At 41.4% G+C, this 19,579-nt stretch overlaps 1 protein-coding gene across 1 annotated transcript in view; it reads right to left on the bottom strand.

Moving 5' to 3' along the window:
* The window catches only part of ADCY2 (adenylate cyclase 2), a 438,100-nt gene that overhangs the window by 314,317 nt on the left and 104,204 nt on the right, over window positions 1-19,579 (bottom strand). Inside the window, exon 3 of the mRNA XM_068531874.1 lies at window positions 8,387-8,548. Coding sequence (XP_068387975.1) covers window positions 8,387-8,548 — 162 coding nt within the window. The remainder of the gene's footprint in view (window positions 1-8,386; window positions 8,549-19,579) is intronic.

Raw genomic sequence — 19,579 nt, 5'->3', positions numbered from 1 at the left:
CACAGAAGCTGTCGCGCTGAAACGGCCAATCAGAATTGTCTTGCGTTGGGCCCCCCACCTCCATCAGTCATGGATGTGGGCCGCCCTTGGAAAGGCATGACCTTGGGCTGGCAGCTCTGTGCAGCTGAGGCAGCCTGGAAGGGACTAAGGATGGAAAGCCAGCTGTTACCAACACCCCAAACAGCTGGACAATCAGTCTTTCTTTGAGGGGGCTCTGGGTGGTCCACCTTCATGTCCACGACGCACAGCTATAAAGTGGGAGAAACTGAATCCAAGCCCAGGTTCCATCTGAGACCAAAGTGCTTGCTGTGTCCACCATCCCATACTCTCTGACGTGCCAAGACATTCATGAGCTGCTGAGAAGGACAGCAAAAGTGATGAACCCGGAGTCTGGCCAGCAGGAACTCACATCTCCCGGGGAAAGCAAATTTGATGTACATCATTCTCAAAGAGGGCACACTGTGATTATTGCTGCAGAAACGGATAGAAAGTACGTCCCCTCCCTTAGCCTGTCCAGGCCATTGCATTCCACAAACATAATGAAGATGTTGTAGTTCTATCACTATGCAGTTATTGTTATCAACACTTGATGTCTACTAACTGATGCATTAACTGTGCACCTGGCCCAGTTAAGTCCTTTTCATTTATCATCTCATATAATCATCTCTGCTGCCCTAGGAAGAAGGCATTGTTATTATTATTTCCACTTTACAGGTAACTAGGAGAATCCCCAGCCCTGTCCGTCCTTAGAACGTCTCCCAGTGACTACGTGTACATCCTCTCTCCATTGCACCAATGGAGTTTCGTTGGGTTTCTCTCTACTCTTTAAAGAGATACCTTAGAACCAGAGCAAAGTTCTCGCTAAAGTCAAGCTGCAGATATATTTCTCTCTCAAGTTCACACAACTTAGCAGATTCATCGTTCGTCCTGCAAGTACCTAGAAGGAGTCTGTCTCGTGTGACTCCCCATAGGGGTTGCTGACTTTCTCGTTGTCCACTAAGGGTTTTAAAAAGAATCATTACTAGCACAACATTGTAAAGCAATTATACTCCAATAAAGATGTTAAAAAAAAAATAAAGTGGCCTGTTTGCTTCAAAAAATAATTTAAAAATAAAAAGCATCATTGATGGCTTAATAAATGACTAGAAATCACTATCTTTCACAAACTATCCTCAAAAATAAATATTTGGAATGGACAGAGCCTCAGATCTTTGTATATACTGTAACAAAAATGCAGGGATTGGTGAAAGTACTAGGAAGACCACCTGTCAAGATGTCAGCCAGTGGAACATGCCATTCAGCTGACATTTAATCAATCTGTAATGATGTCAGTCATCTGACATGAATCCATTGCTTTGAATGAACAGAAAGTACAGAATTCAGAGGACAGGTTCAAGAAGAGGATAGAGACAGCTGTTGGGTGATCGATGGCATTTTTCATTTTTAGAGAAATCCTTCTTTTTCATGCTCCTTTGATCAAATCTCCAAGACAAAACTCATAGTCTGATAGGGCTTCCCTTTACCTCTGTTCCTTCTATCTCCTCCCCAAAACAGGTTCACAAATGTTGGAAAATAAACCTAGGTCTCATTCCATCATTAGAGTCAAATAGTTAACTACCAACATGAAGCTTCTCTGTCTCAGACACTTTTTTTTTATTGAAGTATAGTTGATTTACAATGTTGTATTAGTTTCAGGTATGCAGCAAAGTGATTCAGTTTTATGTATATGAATATACATATATCTATTCTTTTTCAGATTCTTTTTCATTACAGGGTTATTGCAAGATATTGAATATGGTTCCCTATGCTATACAGTAGGTATATTATCAGTTATCAGTTATCTATTTTACATATAGGAGTGTGTTTCCGTTCATCCCAAACTCCTAACTTATCCCTCCCTCTCCTCCTTTCCCCTTTGGTAACCATAAGTTTATTTTCTATGTCTGTGGGTCTATTTCTGTTTTGTAAATAAGTTCATTTGTATTATTTTTTTCAGATTCCACATATATGGAGACATCGTATGATATTTGTCTTTCTCTGACTTACTTCATTCAGTATGATAATCTCTGGGTCCTTCCATGTTGCCGCAAATGGTATTATTTCATTCTTTTTTATGGCTAAGTAATATGCCATTATATATACACAACATCTGCTTTACCCATTCATCTGTCGATGGACATTTAGGTTGCTTCCATGTCCTGGCTATTGTAAGTAGTGTTGCTATGAACATTGGGGTGCATGTATCTTTTTGAGTTATAGTTTTCTCTGGATATATGCCCAGGAGTGGGACTGCAGGATCATATGGTAGTTCTATTTTTAGTTTTTTAAGGAACCTCCATACTGTTCTCCATAGTGACTGCACCAATTTACATTCCCACTAAGAGTGTAGGAGGGTTCCCTCAAACATTCTTAAAATTGCCAGAGCATTTTTAAATGATTTGGCATCCTGCAGGGAACTGCTAATTTTCGTTTTGTTGTTCACTTGCCCTACCAAACTCTCTCTGATGCGATGATGGCGCGAAGTTCCTGTCATTTAGAGGAGAATGAGGTTTATCTGTCCAGCTGGGGGAAGGGTAAGGAAGGCAAAAGGAGGGCAGAACTGTGAAGTGCATTTCGATTTGCTTTAGGACACAGTCACATTAGGTACTTTCCTGTTTTTAACCTCTTCTCTATGCTTACCCCACTCCTTCCAAATTAGAATGTCTTTAGAACAGATAAATGATACCTTGTTCAAATAGGATACAGATCATAATCAATAGCTGGATATTACACAGAGTGAACAGTGATACAGTCTCTTTTCCCCTCTTTGGAAAATATTAATATCCTGAGCTTCTCTAAAGACAAAACCGCAAGAACAGAGATCCAAATTCCTAACAATTAGTCTCTTCCACAGCCAGAAACGGGGCAGCTGGTAACGTGCTGTTTCTCCTTTGAGCTTCTCAGATTAGATCCTAAATGCAATTTAATTCCAGACTCCAATATACAGTTCCTGAATTATACTGAAAAGGAATCAGTTATGTAACAAATCTGCGTTACTATGATTGCACACTTGCCATAGATGACAGGCTATATTTTCTATTTTAGGTCCAAACGAAAATTTTTCAGATCGTATCACAACTTAAATATATTAAAGTATCCACTGCATAAAGGAACCCTATAAAATTTCTCTGAAATATGAGTAATCCTGTTAGAAAATCAATATGCACTGCTTGGCTTATCTTCTTTAATAAATATGGATTCTCACATAACCTGCTTGTGAAAGAAATCTATATTCAAATTCCTCCCTCTCTCACGGGAAAATAAAACATACAGAAAATGAAAATTCAGACCGTGCTAGGAATACCACGGAAATAAACACATTAAAAAAGTAAGTAAATTTCAAATAGAAAATGCAATTGTAATCTGTGAATAGGAATATTTGGAAATTCCTTGAGGATGGCTCAGTACCCTGCTGATAGTGTAGCTGACCTACAGAAGTTTAGCAAGTGAAGAACGGACAAGGTGCATATTTAAAATGGAGTAAGTGCTACACAAACACAGGCAGCAGGACAGACTGGGCTCCTGACTGATGGACCAGCTGCCCCAGTGTGGGAGGCAAGACACCTACCCAGATCCCTAACCTTGTCTACTGGCTGCATAACTGCCACCCTTCCTCCCAGGGCCCAAGCAGGAGGCAGGCACCATGGCATGAGGTGGGAAGTTTCATCATGCTTTCCTAAGCCTCAGTCTCCCTCTGCCGTGATATAATCATAGGCAAAAAAGACTCCTTGCTGCTTTTGTGGAACTTTCCGTCAAATGCATGCTATCCTACTGATACAGGCAAAATTCTTATTTGCTTGTTAACCATAAATTGTTAAGGGCTTTGGTATCTCTGCTAAATTTATGATAGGCAAAGTATCCTTCTTACATAGACAGTACAAAACTGCTTTTCTTTAAGTTTCCTAATATCAAAATAATTTTTTCCCTTGGTGATTAAGGATTCCAGATTCCCTTAATAATCTCAGATTCCAGAAAAGCTTTTCTCTGAAATCCAGTTAGGAAACAAAGACAGAAAAGAGTTAGAAGAAAAGGTGCCAAGACCGGTACAAAGGGAATCACAGAAAGTAACTGAAAAGAATCTCTTCCTCTTCCACAAATAAAGTCCGTTCAAAATGTGTTCTCTGTCTTCCTCTTCCGGGCCCATCCTTTACCCCTTCTCTTCTTGTCCTTGTCCTTCCCTCCTGAATAACTGAGTGCCCAGCCCTCAGGTGAGGCAGAGAAGAGAGGCGTCTGCACCAACAGGGGACGGGGGAAGCCAAACTCACCCAAGATGACAAAGCTGGGCTGGGTGTGTGGAGTTCCTACACTGGGCAAAGTCAAGGACAGAGCCTGAGCTGGGGCAGGGGACACCCTCACTTGGACTGGCGGTCTGAGCCCCAGCTGGGGGAACGGGACATAGATGGGGGGAAGGAAGCTGTCCCAAGTGAGAGGGCAGGGAGAGGGGCTGACAGTTGCAACAGGAGACTGGTTATATGCAAGGTTTCATCAAATAAATAAATATATTTAGGATCATGAGAGCTAAATATTTTTCACTGTTGGTCAAGGGAGCCACAAGGGAAAGAGAGAAAACTGGCATGAAACTTATGCTGGAATGGAAATGGAAATATCGGTGTGAAGTCATGCTGTTTAAGATGCAGGCAGATATAAAAATAAATGGAGATGTAAAGCACTTGGAGTACTGACACCCCAATGGCAACGGAAAGGCCTAAAGCCCAGATCTTGCCACAAAATGTCATTCTTCACCAAAAAGAACCAGGGATCCTTGGAGAGATGGCTGATTTTAGGGTCAGGTCAGGGAGGGCACAAGAGGAACCCAAAACAGCTTGTGCCAGAAACTGAGGAAATGCTCAAAGAATCACAGGGACAAGTCAAAGGTACAGCTTGGAGAGGCACCTGCTGGACAAATCTGAGACCATATGGGCATCAAAATAAACAGCGACCGCAGTGGTTTATAATCTACTGAACATCAGACCACGTAGATACAAACAAGCAAATACATATATTAAAAGTTTGATGAGAAACAGAATATTTGCATAGTTTCAAAGCACCTCTCCACAAAATATGTACTAATGACAAAGAGGAAAAGAGTAATTTCAAAGTGGAAAAGGCTGGTGGACAGCACCCTGATAGTAATGACCACTGACAATAATGGGACAAAGTGGACGTACACGCCCCTGATAGAACGTGATGAGGACACACCATCCCTTCTGAGATTCCTGCCAAAATGCATAACTTCAATCTATTCATGAGGAAACATTGGACCCCCCCATGTTAAAGGATATCTTAGAAAATAAGTGGCTTGCAACCTTCAAAAGCATTAATAAAAGCCAAAGAAAGACTAAGGAACTGTTCCATCCAGAAGGAGACCAAAGAGACTTAAGAACACAGCGCAATGCATGGGCCCTTGTTCTGTAAAGGACATTACTGGGAAAGCTGGAGGAACCGGAACGTCAGAAATTAAACAATGCACATTTCCAGCTTTGATAGCTGCATTATGGTTATGTAGGAGCGTGGTATTGTAGGAAGTCCACACCAAAGCAGCTGGAGGCAATGGAACATCACGTCTGGGGGCAACCTATCTTTGAAAGGCTTAGGGGAAAAAAATTATCCATACTGGATTTGCAATGTACTGGTAGGTCTGTAAAAAAATGTATTAGGGATTATACTTTGTGTTCAAATGTGTTAGGAAACATCATCCACAATTTTCAGGTATTAAATAAATTTCCTCTAGTAGATGATAGGTCATAGCCTGAGAATGAATTCTACCTCAAGACAAATACTGGTGACATTAATTTCCTGAGCACAAGATGGAACGGGAATAGGGTTTCCTATTAAGTCAATATTTTGGTAAACAGATAAGTTACTACGTGCTGTCAATGGATTGCCAATGTTCAGAAAATAACATGAAACAAAAATGATTAGTATGGACCCATGTTAAATAAAATGCACTCCTTCTTTGGGGGTTTAGAAGGCGGGGTGATACTGATCATTGATGGGCAGCTCATTCTTTATATCAGACCAATATTCTTTATTTTAAATAGTTTTGCTTTAAACAATTACTCCAGAGCAATATAACCACCTAATCTGTAGCATTCTGTCTTTTATACACTTATCATAAAAAGAATGCCATAAAATGTTTTCCTCACATCACAAACCAGTATTATTTTTAGTTTATATTTCCAGCACTGGCCAAAGGTACTTAAAGCTCTTCTACTTCATTACTTTGATGTTTACCTATGAACCTTCCATTTTAAAGCTGTTGGCAGATTTTGCCTTTCCCAGTTCTTGAAATCACTGTGAAATTACTTCTGAAGGGATGGAAACCTGACCTTATATTCTTCTGTTCCTTGCAACGTTATTCTTATGGAATAAAGAATGTTTATTCTTTTGCTATTCTAGAATTATCCTATTATCCAATCTCTGCCTGTCCACTGATAAGTAGTATTTTTCTTCGTTGGTTTTGGAAATTGAGTAAATAAAAATTTAAGATTACATTCTTTCCACTTTTTTTTTTAACCAATGCAAGAAAATAACAGTGCTAAAAAAAAACAAAAACAAAAACAAAAATCCTCAGTATAGTACTTGATATCTAAAATATGCCCGGTTCTTTGTAAATCACTTATTTTTTTCCTTTTTTTTTTTTTAACCCCATTTGATCTTTACAGACAGGTATCATAATCCTCATTTCCCAGATGTTTTTTCTATTACATCTGCACCAGCAGACACTTTCTTTATTCATGAAGGGGCAGAAAAGATAGGTACAAAATGTTCAAGGTATGTGTTCCACGGTAACCCACGACCAGCAAGATGCCGTGAGCAGTGAAATATGTATGTGTGCCCTGTTGCCTGTGTGGCCAGGACTTTCCTGTAGTGATTTCCATAGTGTAAACTGGCAGAGAAAATTATTATTGTTACATAATATTCTTACATAAATTATTATGTACTCATTCCTATGTAAAATATACCCATCACCCCGACCTGCATGTGACTACCTAAGGTTGAGCTTAATGGCCCCACTAAAGGGAGGGTGGAAGAATGGAATTTATGGGAGAAAGGAGAAATGTCCCATGAATATCCTCGTGGGAGGCTCTGAAATGTAGAAAAAGCAAGTAAAAGCTGGGGCAGAACTCGTGTAAAAAGGAACACTTCTTCCACCTCATCCCGGGCACAGCTGGATTGTTTCCTCTTTTAATAAAACACCCACCTTCTTTCTTTCATTTGATCAGTTACTGACCAGCCGCCGTGTGTGTCTCTGGCGATGCAGGTTACTGATGTGACTACTCTGCTCCGTCACAGGAAAGACATGGTTCCCTCCACTTCCTGGAGGGGATGCTTCTTAGTAACGGCCAAACAAGTCAACGGGAAACGGGCACCCACTGTGCCAGATCAGGAGCTTTGCCCTCACTCAGTGCCCACAGAGGACGTTTCACAAGTGCTCAGGCTACTCTTAATGAATGTTTGTTATGAGCGCTCAGAGACGAGTATTGAGAAAAGGGGTCCTTAGGATGCTTTCCAACTAAGAGCAATTACTACAGACCCAAGGGTAAGCCTCCATTTCCATCTCAAGTTTCCAAATAAAACACTCCTTCAAGTGAAGGACAAACTGGTTTCTCAGACCCGCAGGGCTCAAGTGACCCACGTCTAAAATCCCCTTTTCAACAACAGTGGTGTTCATAGCTACTCCTCTCAGCCCCGCTGCATTTTGCACACTGGCTGCATTTGTTACATTTGATTCCAACCCAGCAAAATAAAGCACACTTTTTACAGGTGAAAAAGAGACTGTTAAGAAGAAGTGCAAACCACTGCCCCTCATGTTTATGGATGTACGTAACAGGAAATTAAATGGCTTTTTGAATGCTTTTAACTAATTAAATAAGAAGGCTTCGTTGGAATGCCACTTAGCAGTAAAGCTAAATTTGCTGTTGAAACATTTTAAAGAACTATTTTTTATGTCCTTGGACTTGCCAGAGGATTAAGAAATAGAGAGCTCTTCTGTCCTCTGTAAAGACGGGGTTTTGGATATCTCTCAGAGAGAGATGGGGGGGAATTATGAATTTAATTATATAAGTTGTTTCACTCTAACTCTTAAAAATACGAGTACTAAATTACAATGTATAGTAACAGCTTTTAACCATCAATCAGCAAAATGGAGCTGCCATTTCCAATTTTCACTGTTGCTAATTGCTAAGTGACTGCTGATTCCACTGCAGAGAAGGGGGAGTGGCTGGCTACCCATTAGCGACACTCAGGGTCAACATCAGAGAGCAGACCTGGAGCACCTGCCAGGTATCAGCCAACACTCACACCTTGAGCAGGTGTCACCCTGTAGAGGTGGAGGTGCACCTACCTGCCAGACCAGGTGCTCCTTGGCCCCCGGCATTGCAGACAGGCAGACGCTCAGCACGACGGTGTGGGATGAGGAGGTGAGGACACTGGCGATGATGGCATCTCGCATGTTGAAGGGCAGCATGGTGTACACCACGAAGATGATGAAGAGGAAGAATGACACCTACAGGTGGGGAAGAAGGACAGTGAGAGTCACAGAGAACGCCTGTTCCCAAATGCTCCCCCTCTCCTTCCCATTAAAGGCTGCACAGATCCCCAGGAACCGCAGCCATTCAAGAAATAATATTACGACAAAAAGAGGGCATGTTCATGCCGCGGAGCAACAGGGCCCGTGAGCCACAACTACTGAGCCTGCGCGTCTGGAACCTGTGCTCCGCAACAAGAGAAGCCACGATAGTGAGAGGCCCGCGCACCGCGATGAAGAGTGGCCCCCGCTTGCTGCAACTAGAGAAAGCCCTCGCACAGAAATGAAGACCCAACACAGCCAAAAAATAAATATAAAAATAAATTGACTAAAAAAAAAAAAAAAGAGCAGGGGCATGGAATTAACAAAATAAAGCAGCTTAGAGATGATTCCCTTGTAGTGAAAACAGTTTGACAGTTTCCCAAAGGTTAAACATACAATTACCGTGTGATCCTAAATATATACCCTAGAGAATTGAAAACAAGTACTCAAACAAATACATGTACACACATGTTCATGACAGCACTATTCACAATATTCACAAGGTGGAAACAACATGGAAATGTCCATCCATGGATGAATGGATAAACAGCATGTGGTCCATCCATACAATGGAATACTATTCAGCCCTGAAAAGGAAGGGAATACTGATCCAGGCTACCCTGTGGGTGAACAAAAACATTATGCTAAGTGAACACAGCTAGGGCAAAAGACCCCGTATTGTATGATCCCATTGATATGAAATATCCAGAATAAGTAAATGTACGGAGACAGAAAGCAGATTGGCGGTTTTTAGGGGCTGGGAAGTAACTGCTCAACAGGGACAGAGTTTCCTTTGGGGTGATGAAAATGCTCTGGAACTAGATAAAGCTGGATTTGGCACACACTGTGAATATGCTAAAAACCACTGAATCCTTCCCTCTAAAGTGGCTCACCTATGTTATGTGAATGTCACCTCAGTAAAAAAAATCCATTTGAAACAGCTTAGAGAAAAGTTCGGAATGGAAAAGAAAATGGTTTCGTAGGTAATAAAACAGGCCATTGTCACTATAAAAGAAGCAGAACATCAAAAGGGATAAAAAGGTGATAAATCAAGTGGAAAAAAGACCAGACCAAGGTCAGAAAAATAGGGAACGTGGGGATTTGGTAGCTTCATTCACCACACAGATCTTCACTCAAAAAATAAGTGAGGCTAAGGGAAGAGCTTGCCCCACTTTCACAGGGTGACCCGTGTTACTTTAAGGAATCCTAAAGCCCAGAATAGCAGGAAGGACACAAGAGACAGGGCACCAGCCGTTCTGCTCGAGTCCGGGTGTAAATTCACGGGAAGGATGCGGACAAAAGGCTCTGCTCTGGATTTAAAGAGAGGGAAGCTTGGGTGGATGCCAGGCTCATTTCTCCTCCTGCATAGTCGCAGGAATCTGTACCGCATATTACCATCAAAAAGTAACTGTGCAGATTCTCTTAAGCGGGGTGTCTCAGCCTCAGCACTACTGACCTCTGAGCCTGGATAATTCTTTGTGGTGGATGTTGTCTGTGCACTGCAGGATGGGTGGCAGCACCCCTGGCCTCTACCCACTGGATGCCAACAGCATCCCCCCTTCAAAGCTGTGACAACTGAAAATGTCTCCAGCCATTGTCAAATGTCTTCCAGGGAGTAATACCACCTCTGGTGGAGAACCACTAAGCTATAGGAAAAGTCTCTTTTAAGAATGAGAAAAACGATCGTTATGTAGTCACAGCTCACTGAGAAAATTAAATTTACTTTGGAATCCCTAATATCCAGCAAATTTACAGGAAGCGCTTTCAATTAAGGTATTATTATTTCTACATGTAGAATTTATGCCAAACCCTTATATCCTGCAAGAGGCATTAAACGAATATTTTCAGGTATCAGGATTGACAATCAATTACAAAAGAAAACCTCTTTGCCAACTACATGTTTTTCTTCTAATGCAAAATCCTTTAGTGTTTCTTTGAAATTAACAGAACTTTTGGACAGCTTTAAAACGCTAACACGATTTCAATTAATACAGGCTCTGCAAACATTCTGAGCTTCGAAATGGAAGCATGTGGAAAGCTTATCTGCAGTAACCAAATGGAGAATAGAGGCGGCCGGTTTTCCGAATAGGGTGGCTCCTGTTATTCACTTTTGGATGACAAAAGGAAATTGTTAAAGGTCAGTTACGCAAGTCATATTCAATCAAGTTTGGGATTTTAGTGGCAGCATCCCAGGAGCAACACTTCGGGGGCTCAGCGAGTGGTGCCTGGGCTGCATTCGGCAGGCTGGATGGAAAGAAAGTCTAGTGCAGTTTCAAGGTCCAGGGGGGAACAGTCTGCACTTTTTATTACTCCCAGAGGGCTCTATTTTTTTTAGCCTGCTTTCCAAAGCAACTTCAAATAGGGCCATATGTAAAACCAAAATGGATTTGCCATATCTAAAAGAATGTGTGAGTAAAAAGGTCCAAAACATTAAATACAGGCACTTGGGTTCCAAGTTAACGTGGGGACATTTCCACCACTGGATTCCCCTTGGATATGTCTCTGTCCAGAGCCTGAAGAGAGAGGAAGATTGATTTGGTTCCGGACCCTGTACGGAAACCCAGATGAGCATGGGATCAGAAGTGGCGGCCCTCATCCCAATAGGACGGTTTCAAGTGTTTCTCTTAATTCTGGCCTGGCATCGGCCTTTTTCAAGACATGCATATCTTCTCTTTGAAGGTCTACTTGACCTTCAAGCTCCACAAGTTTCAAACTGACTAAGAGATTCTCCTTTATGTTCTTAAACTTATTCCTCTTGCCCGATAACTCAATTCTGCTCATGATGCCTCACTCTCCAAACAGCCCAGGCGTAAACATTTGAGAATCGCTTCTTCTGACAATTCTTCACATACACACTAAAAAAAAAAAAAAGAAGTCTTCTGCCTTCAGAACTCCAGGCTCCGGCATCTGACTGCTCCTTTCTGCCTTCACAGCCACTAGGTGGGCTCAGTACCTTTCCATTTGGTAAGAAATATGCTTCCACGCTTTCTCTCCCTCCTCCCCCCATAACAAGGACACTGGAGTGAGCACCCTTCCTCACTTTGGTCCATCCCACCCCATCCTCCATGCTCCTGGCAATCATCAGGACTCTTTACCAAACATTTCTAGCTTTCCTCCTTCTGGGCACATGGTACAAATACATTGAGCATTTCTCTTAAGTTAGGTGAGACCTGTGACTCGCTTTGACAAATGAAGCAGAAGCAGAAGTGATACGTGTCCTTTCTGGGTGGAAACTTTAAAAGCTAGTGCACAACTTGCCAAGTCCCCTCCCTCCCTGGTCATCATGGAATCGATGACAGAGCTTCTCTCAGCCTTGGTCTCAAGGGAGGGGCAGAGCCACTCGGCTGACCCACATGGACCTGTGAGCATATGAATGAGCCTTAACCCTTTGTGATGGTAAAATCTGGGTCTGTAAGCACAGCCTGGATGGCCCTGACTGATACCAAGCTCATACAAACACACACACATGCACACACCTGGGAGGTTTAATTGATGGGTTAAATAGGATGCTTTTATATGCATTATTCTGCAATGTGCTTTTATCACTGAACTATATATACACCACAGCCATCTTTCCATGTCTATAGATGTGAAGGTATTATTTACTTTTCACCAGCTGCAAAATAACCCATAGAAATGGATGCACCACACGACTCCAGAATTTCCTTACTGACGATCACTGTGGCATGATAGGAGCCCCTTATCCAACTGATACAATAATACTCTCACTGATCTCCTTTTCTCCAGCAGGCTCCTTTCTTTAATCCAGCCAACATACGACTGCTGGATTTGTGATCCTGAATGCAAAGATCTAGTTAGTTCTTTCCTTAGATGAATACTTCCTCTGGCTTACCCCTGTGCTCTGAACACTTCTCTCCAAGGCTTCTTGTGATCACAGAGTAAAGCAGAAACCACATGGCCTGGAGGTCCAGACTGTCCCCAGACTGACCTTTCCATCCTCACCCCCACTCTGCTCTGGAAGCGTCCTCTCTTCCAGCCAACCCTGGTCATCCCCATGTCGTAGGCGTCGGGTGCTCGCCTCCAGGTCTGTCATTGCTCGTTCTCAGAATATTCTCCCTCCTCTTCTTGGCCTCTTGAAATCGCACCTCTTTCTAGACCCAGTTCATATACAAATTCTTACCATTTCTCCAACACTCTCCAGCTGCTCCCCATCTCGCTCAGAGTGAACTCTCAAGACCGGGCAACATCCCACCTTTCCTAGGACGTGGTCTCCTGTGGCCACGCTGCCCTCCACTCTGCCAGCTCCCTCCTTCCCTTGCCGTGATCCAGTATCTTCGGCCTCCTGGCTGTTTCCGGGGCCTGCCAGGGATGCTCGTGCCCAGGTGCTCAGCCCCGTGGTGCCCCTACCAGGCTCCCTCTTTCCACTCAGGTCTCTGATCAAGTATTACTTTCCCTACCAGACTTAATGGACCGCCCTGCACAAAACAGCAAACCTCCCTTCCACACCCTAGTCCTCGTCACCTGCTTTACCTTATTCACAGCATTTATTTATAGTTCTGGGTTTGTTAATCTTCTCCCTCTGCACAGTGAAGCTGAAATGACATTGTAAGGGCAGGAACTTGTTTCACTCATAGCCAAGACCCCAACGCCAAGGCCCACAATGTTTTACACAAGGTAGGTGCTCCATAAATATTTGTTGTCTGCACGAAAAACTCTATTATACATCCTAATATGACCTAAACTACATCCACGTTATTAGCACCTTCTCACTACATGCATCTCTAAACATATCTCACCATCTTCCTTGATCCAATTGGCCTCGCCATTAACTACAGCCATATTAAATTTTGAGTGATTATTTCTCTACTGATCAAAAACTTAAATGAACAGACAGCTGTCAGATGCCCATGGCAGGCAACAGCAGACACTGGATCGAATAGGAAATGGCCCCTGTTCTCGGGGAACCTCCTAGTTTACCCTCCAGGAGTCCTTGAGCCCTGGGAAAAAATATGTTTCTTATTGTTTTAGCATACAACTAGAAATGCCAGATTTTAGTAAAAACTGCCCAAGGAAAAGATAGAATTTTTGAATATATTGATCTAATTGAGCATTCTGGAAGGTAAGTTCTAAATTCAAAATAAAAATTTCCTCTTCGAATGTTATCTCCACCCCAAAGGATTGCTGATTTTGAGAATATTTATATGATTTACTAATTAGGGGCATCTTTAAAACTTTCTGGAAACATAACTATAAAGCTATTAAGCCAGAAATGTGCTTTAACTTTTAAAAAAACAAAACACGCAAGCTATATTTACCTTTTCATGTAGATTAGTATTTTATTACCTTGTTCCTTGATCATACTTTACATAGAGATTACTTTGAGTCACTCTTACATTTTTTAGTGCAAATATCACAACTGTGTATATAACAGTACTTTCTTTAATTGGGGAATCCTGTCATACCAATTTTTAGTGCTAAAGCATCCATGTGTGTTAAGGCTTCTTTAGAGTGTCTCTTTATGATCACCCTGCTTTTCAAATTTAACTTTCTCCCCTTTCCCCTCTTTCTCCAGGTCTTCCCAATGGAGAGGGGGTTTCTAGATCTATGTGTATGTGTACACATATGTACACATATGTACATACATACGTACACATATGTAATTGTTGTGTGTGTGTGTGTGCAGACTCTGGTGAATCCACATACTGCACCTCACTGAATTCCTTCAAACTCCAGGTCTCGTGTCTGATGTTCATTTAAGAAGCCACCTCTCCCCAGCCGAGAGACGGAGGCTTACCCACAAGGACTAACCAAGGGAAAGGAGATATATACACACACACACACACATACATACCTATATATGTATACATATAATGGAATATCATTCAGCTATGAGAAAGAAGAATATCTTGCCCTCTTTAACAACATGGCTGGACCTTGAAGGCATTATGCTAAGAGAGATAAATCACAGGGAGAAAGACACTGATGATTCGTTTATATGTATGATATCACTTATATGTGAAATCTAAAAAATTCAACTTGTAGAAACAGAGTACAATGGCAGTTACCAGGGGCTGGGGGTGGAGAAATGGGGAGATGTTCGTCAAAGGGCACAAACTTGCAGTTATAGGGTGAGTAAGTCCTGGGGATCTAAAGCACAGCACTGCATTTACAGTTAACAACATTATTATATACATCAAAGTTGCTAAGAAACTAGATCTTAAAGTTCTCACCACAAAAAAGGAATGACAATTATGGGACGTGATGGAGATATTAGCTAACGCTCTGGTGGTAATCAAAGTGATCTTTTAAAATGTTAAAACTGACCATGTCACTCCTCCTCTGTTTATATCCCACCACTGGCTTTCTACAACACTAAGAAAAAATTCAAAGTCCTCAGCATGCCAATAAGGGTTCCTCATGATCTGGTCTGGCTGATGTCTCTAATCTCATATCTCACCAACTCCCATCACCCCACGTTCACAGTCCCTCCATACTGGCCTTATTGATGTTCCTCCGACAACCTCAGGGCCTTTGCACTTTCTGTTCTTCTGCCTCAAATATTCTTCCTTGGATCTTCCCTTGGCTGGCTTCTGTTATCCAGGACAGAAGCTCAAATATCACCTCCCAGAGAGAATCCCACTAACTCTCTATCTAAAATATCACCCCCATTCATCCTCTAGCTAATCACCACGCTGAACGTCTTCCTATCATTATTGGAATCTGAATGCTTATTTTTATATTTTTCTCATTTTTATTTTCTGTCTTTATCCATACAAATGTAGGCTCCATGGAGACATGGACCCTGTACGGACCTGAGAATAGCACCTGGCACATAAAGATCTCAACACATACGTGCTGAAGGAGAGAAGGGGTGAAACATTTCAGGTGTAATTGCACATGCAAGTTCCGAGCAGGGAAGCAGAGGGAGCTGACTGATTAGAGGCTTGTGCCCCGTGGTGTGTAACTCAGGGGTGCGAGCCTGGCTCTGCAGACTTGCATTCCTTCCCACGAGTCCAGGCAGCATGATGGATGACACTCATTTTTATCCCAGCTCATCCTAACCTCTCATCAGTAACAAGGATAACTGAGAGCCGTAGAGCGCCACAGCTACACGTTCGTCATTGAAAGACCCTAGTAATGAAAATTAAGCCAGCTCCTTAGTGTCAACAGTGTGTTCTGTGCCTTTGCTAACCTGTGAGTGTCTGATGACTTCTGCCTGGGTGTATGTGCCGTCTTCCCACTTCTCCCCAGTTCATTACTGGTCTTGGCTGATGGTCCTTCAAGGTATGGGAGGCACAAGCTTCCTCAGCACATCCATTATGCTCCGTACCAGTAACAACCCTGAATTGTCTCTTGCTCTGTGGAGCTCAGATCCTTGTTACACCAACTGTGGGCCTTGCACCCGATCTCAGCCTCACCTGGGGGCTTGTCAGAAATGTGTGCTCTTGGGATCCACCCAAAGTTTACTGAATCTGACTTTGTATTCTAACCCTGTTCCCAGGTGGTTGCCTGGGACCCACACGGATCTGATGGGCTCTGGGTGGGTTCAGTGGTCAGCGTTAGTCTCGCTTGTGTGGCAAAGACTGCAGAGAGTTTCCAATATGCCAACCAGATGGACGCACAGGACAAGGGAGATGTGTTCACCTCTGCCACACTGCTCTAATCAAAGTCTGGTCCAAAACAGACACTGAGTTAATCAACGAATCAGTGAACTATGAGTAATTATTCATCTTTGACTTTGTTATTAGATCTTTTTTTTCTTTCTTTTCTTAAAAATTTTGGACTATAGTTGATTTAAAATATTGTGTTAGTTTCAGGTGTACAGCAAAGTGAATCAGTTATACTTATACATATACCCACTCTTTTTTAGAGTCTTTTCCCATATAGGCCATTACAGAGTATTGAGTAGATTTTCCTGTGCTATACAGCATGTCCTTATTAGTCACCTATTCTATATATAATAGAGTGTATATGTCAATCCCAATTGCCATTTATCCCTCCCCCCCCAGCCGTTAACCATAAGATTGTTTTCTACATCTGTAACTCTATTTCTGTTTTTTGAATAAGTTCATTTGTACCATTTTTTTAGATTCCACATAAGCGATATGACATGATACGGTACATAGCATCCTAAAGATGCTACCAGAAAACTACTAGAGCTTATCAGTTAATTTGGTAAAGTTGCAGGATACGAAATTAATACACAGAAATCTCTTGCATTCCTATACACTTACAATGCAAGATCAGAAAGAGAAGTTAAGGAGACAATCCCATTTACGATCACATCAAAAAGAATAAAATACTTAGGAATAAACCTACCTAAGGAGGTAAAAGACTTGTACTCAGAAAACTATAAGATACTGATGAAAGAAATCATTATTAGATCTTATTTCTTGAAGTCTCCAGGCCAATTTGATTTTAAAATAGAGACCAATCTAAATAATTATCTATTTCCAGCTTCATTTCTACTAAGTAAGCAAAAGGGACCAAACCAACAGTTACTGATGACATGTGATGTCTGGGTCATTCGACACACCTTCCTCCATGTTGTCACTGCCGCAACCTGTTGTTTCCATTTTCCTGACGGGAGCACTCGTTTCAGAAGAAGGAAATGAATTGTCCATTTGAGTCATCAAATAGTATCTCTCATTCGATTCTGAATAGTTAAGTAGAACTCCATCTTTCTTACTATGAACGATATACTTAGAAATTCTTGGAAATTAACTCTATACTATACAAAAACATCTTTAATGACCGTAATTCAGGATAAAACGCAGGGACACCTTGAAGACTCAATGATAGAAAAGATTCTATTTTTCTTCTGCAGATATTTTTTGCCAAGAATATTTTCTGAATATCGATTCTATTTTTACAGAATATGAAAACATATCTTTAAATATTATATTATTAAGGGAAAGAATACATATTATGTTCTTTGATGGAAAGCCTGGGCTCCAAAAGAGTAATGATGAAATCATGAATCACTGGGTAGCTTTCATTCTTCTCCTGAAAATGTTTTTCAGAGTTAAGGGAGATTGATGTTGGAATCAGAGGTAAAACAATAACTTTCACTGTGCCTTTTTTTAATTTAAAATAAGTGGGAGGTATATCATAAATTTTAAAAAGCTTGAAAAAAAGAGAATAGTAGGAGGTTAAAAAAAAAAAAAAAAAAAAAAACCTAATATTCTAGCACAAAGGCAGCCTGCCGTCTTCGCCAGCGAATTTGGACAGTTCTGTCTGTCCAAACCCTCAGCCCCTACTTTGAGACGGTGATGACTAATGCAATTTCCTGATTTCTTTTCCACGGTCCCTTCTCTTCCTCCTGCTTCCTTGTTTGGACCTGGGTATCCATCTACTTATATGTTTCATATTCCTTTCTTCATCTTTCATGCATTCATTTATTCACCAGTATTTAACTCTACAATATATGAAGCATTTTGTTACCTATCATGGATAATACAGGGTCCCTGTTTGTAAGACACTTGAAATTCCTTGGAGTGAAGGCCAATTTCCAAACTTGTCCATTTGTTTCCTGTACCTTCTTTGCCCCCTCATACTCACATAAAGATGGCAGGGTCTGTCTGCAAGTCTGATTTGTTTAGAGTTAAAAATATGTAAACTTTCCACCAGTAATAAGCAAACTACTTTGTCTGAATATTAGCTACCGTCCTCATTGTTAAAGCATGTAAACTGTGTTCCTTGGGTCTGGAAAAGTAGTATAGTGTTCCCACATTATCCTCCTGTTTCCCAGAGTACCTCTTCAGTTTTTTAAAGATTTGTTTTGGATGGTGGTCACTTGGTCAAGATAAAAATGAGAACACAAGGCATTCTTGAACATTGCTCAGTTAGGCCCAGTTTCCTAATGTAGAAGATGTGGTCACAGTTCTTTCTTCTCACCTTGCCCTTGCCATGGAGATCAGTAGATGGAGTATTCATCTCTATGGCATCGACTTTGGACTTGGTCGTGAGACTTTACTTTCAGTAATGGGATATGGGCTGAAGTGACAGCTACCAGTTCAGAACTGAGGCTTTCAGGGGCTTCAATTCAGGTTTATGCCTGCCCTCTTGGATGTCTGGTCTTCCACAATGAGAAGGACATGGCCCAGAAAGACACATCTCTTTAAACGGGGTCTGGATTAAAGACCATGGAGTAGATCTGGACCCAAAACAAAGTCTGGAATATACCCTACCTGCTGAGCCTGGGTAGGGCCAACAGAGATCAGACAAATCTAGCCAACCTGCAGACTAGTGAGTATGAAAGAGAAAATACGTTATTACTGCTACAAGCCACTTGGATTTGGGGGTTGCTTATTATTCAGAATTATCAGAGAAGAAACCTGACTAAAACAGCAGTTGGTATCAGAAGTGATGTTCTACTCTAGTGAAAACCTAAAATATAGGTCATTGCCTTTGGGACTTCCAAAAAATTATTATGTTAACCTGTTGGCAAAATAATTGGTAAGCATGGCTTCTAAGAAAGCCATTTACCAAAATGTCCAGGCTTCATACGGTCTTGGAATTGCATGAAACAGTCTTTAGAAACAACAGAAAAAAGAACTGAGAAAAGGTAGAACGTTCCCAGAAATAGCTGTTAATATGTAGAAAGAACATCATCCAACCTAAAACTGATATTTTGACAATCTCAAAATACATTACAAACAGGATCTATTGACAAGTATTTTCTTATTTTACAATTGGGAAGATCAAGGTGATGAAGGGTTAAGTATTTTGTCCAGAGTCATAAGGCAGCATAAAAACAAGCCATGATCTTCTGCTGAAGCTAAAACATTATTTCACCATAATTCCTGAAGGTTAACAGGACAACATAAGGTGAGCATTGTCCACGGAATTCATGTTATTCAAAATAAAAAGAACCTTGAGAATCCATCTGCCCTACCAAAACAGCTTGCTCCAACACCAGGAAGTCCTTCTCCTTAAAAATTATTTTCTTCATCAAATGCAAAGAAAGAAAATAGCAAGTTCATTTGGAAGCAATCAGGTAAAATG

The sequence above is a fragment of the Eschrichtius robustus genome, chromosome 2, assembly GCF_028021215.1.
Source record: "Eschrichtius robustus isolate mEscRob2 chromosome 2, mEscRob2.pri, whole genome shotgun sequence".
In the NCBI taxonomy this organism is placed as follows: domain Eukaryota; kingdom Metazoa; phylum Chordata; class Mammalia; order Artiodactyla; family Eschrichtiidae; genus Eschrichtius; species Eschrichtius robustus.
This window is presented reverse-complemented; position numbering and strand designations above follow the sequence as displayed.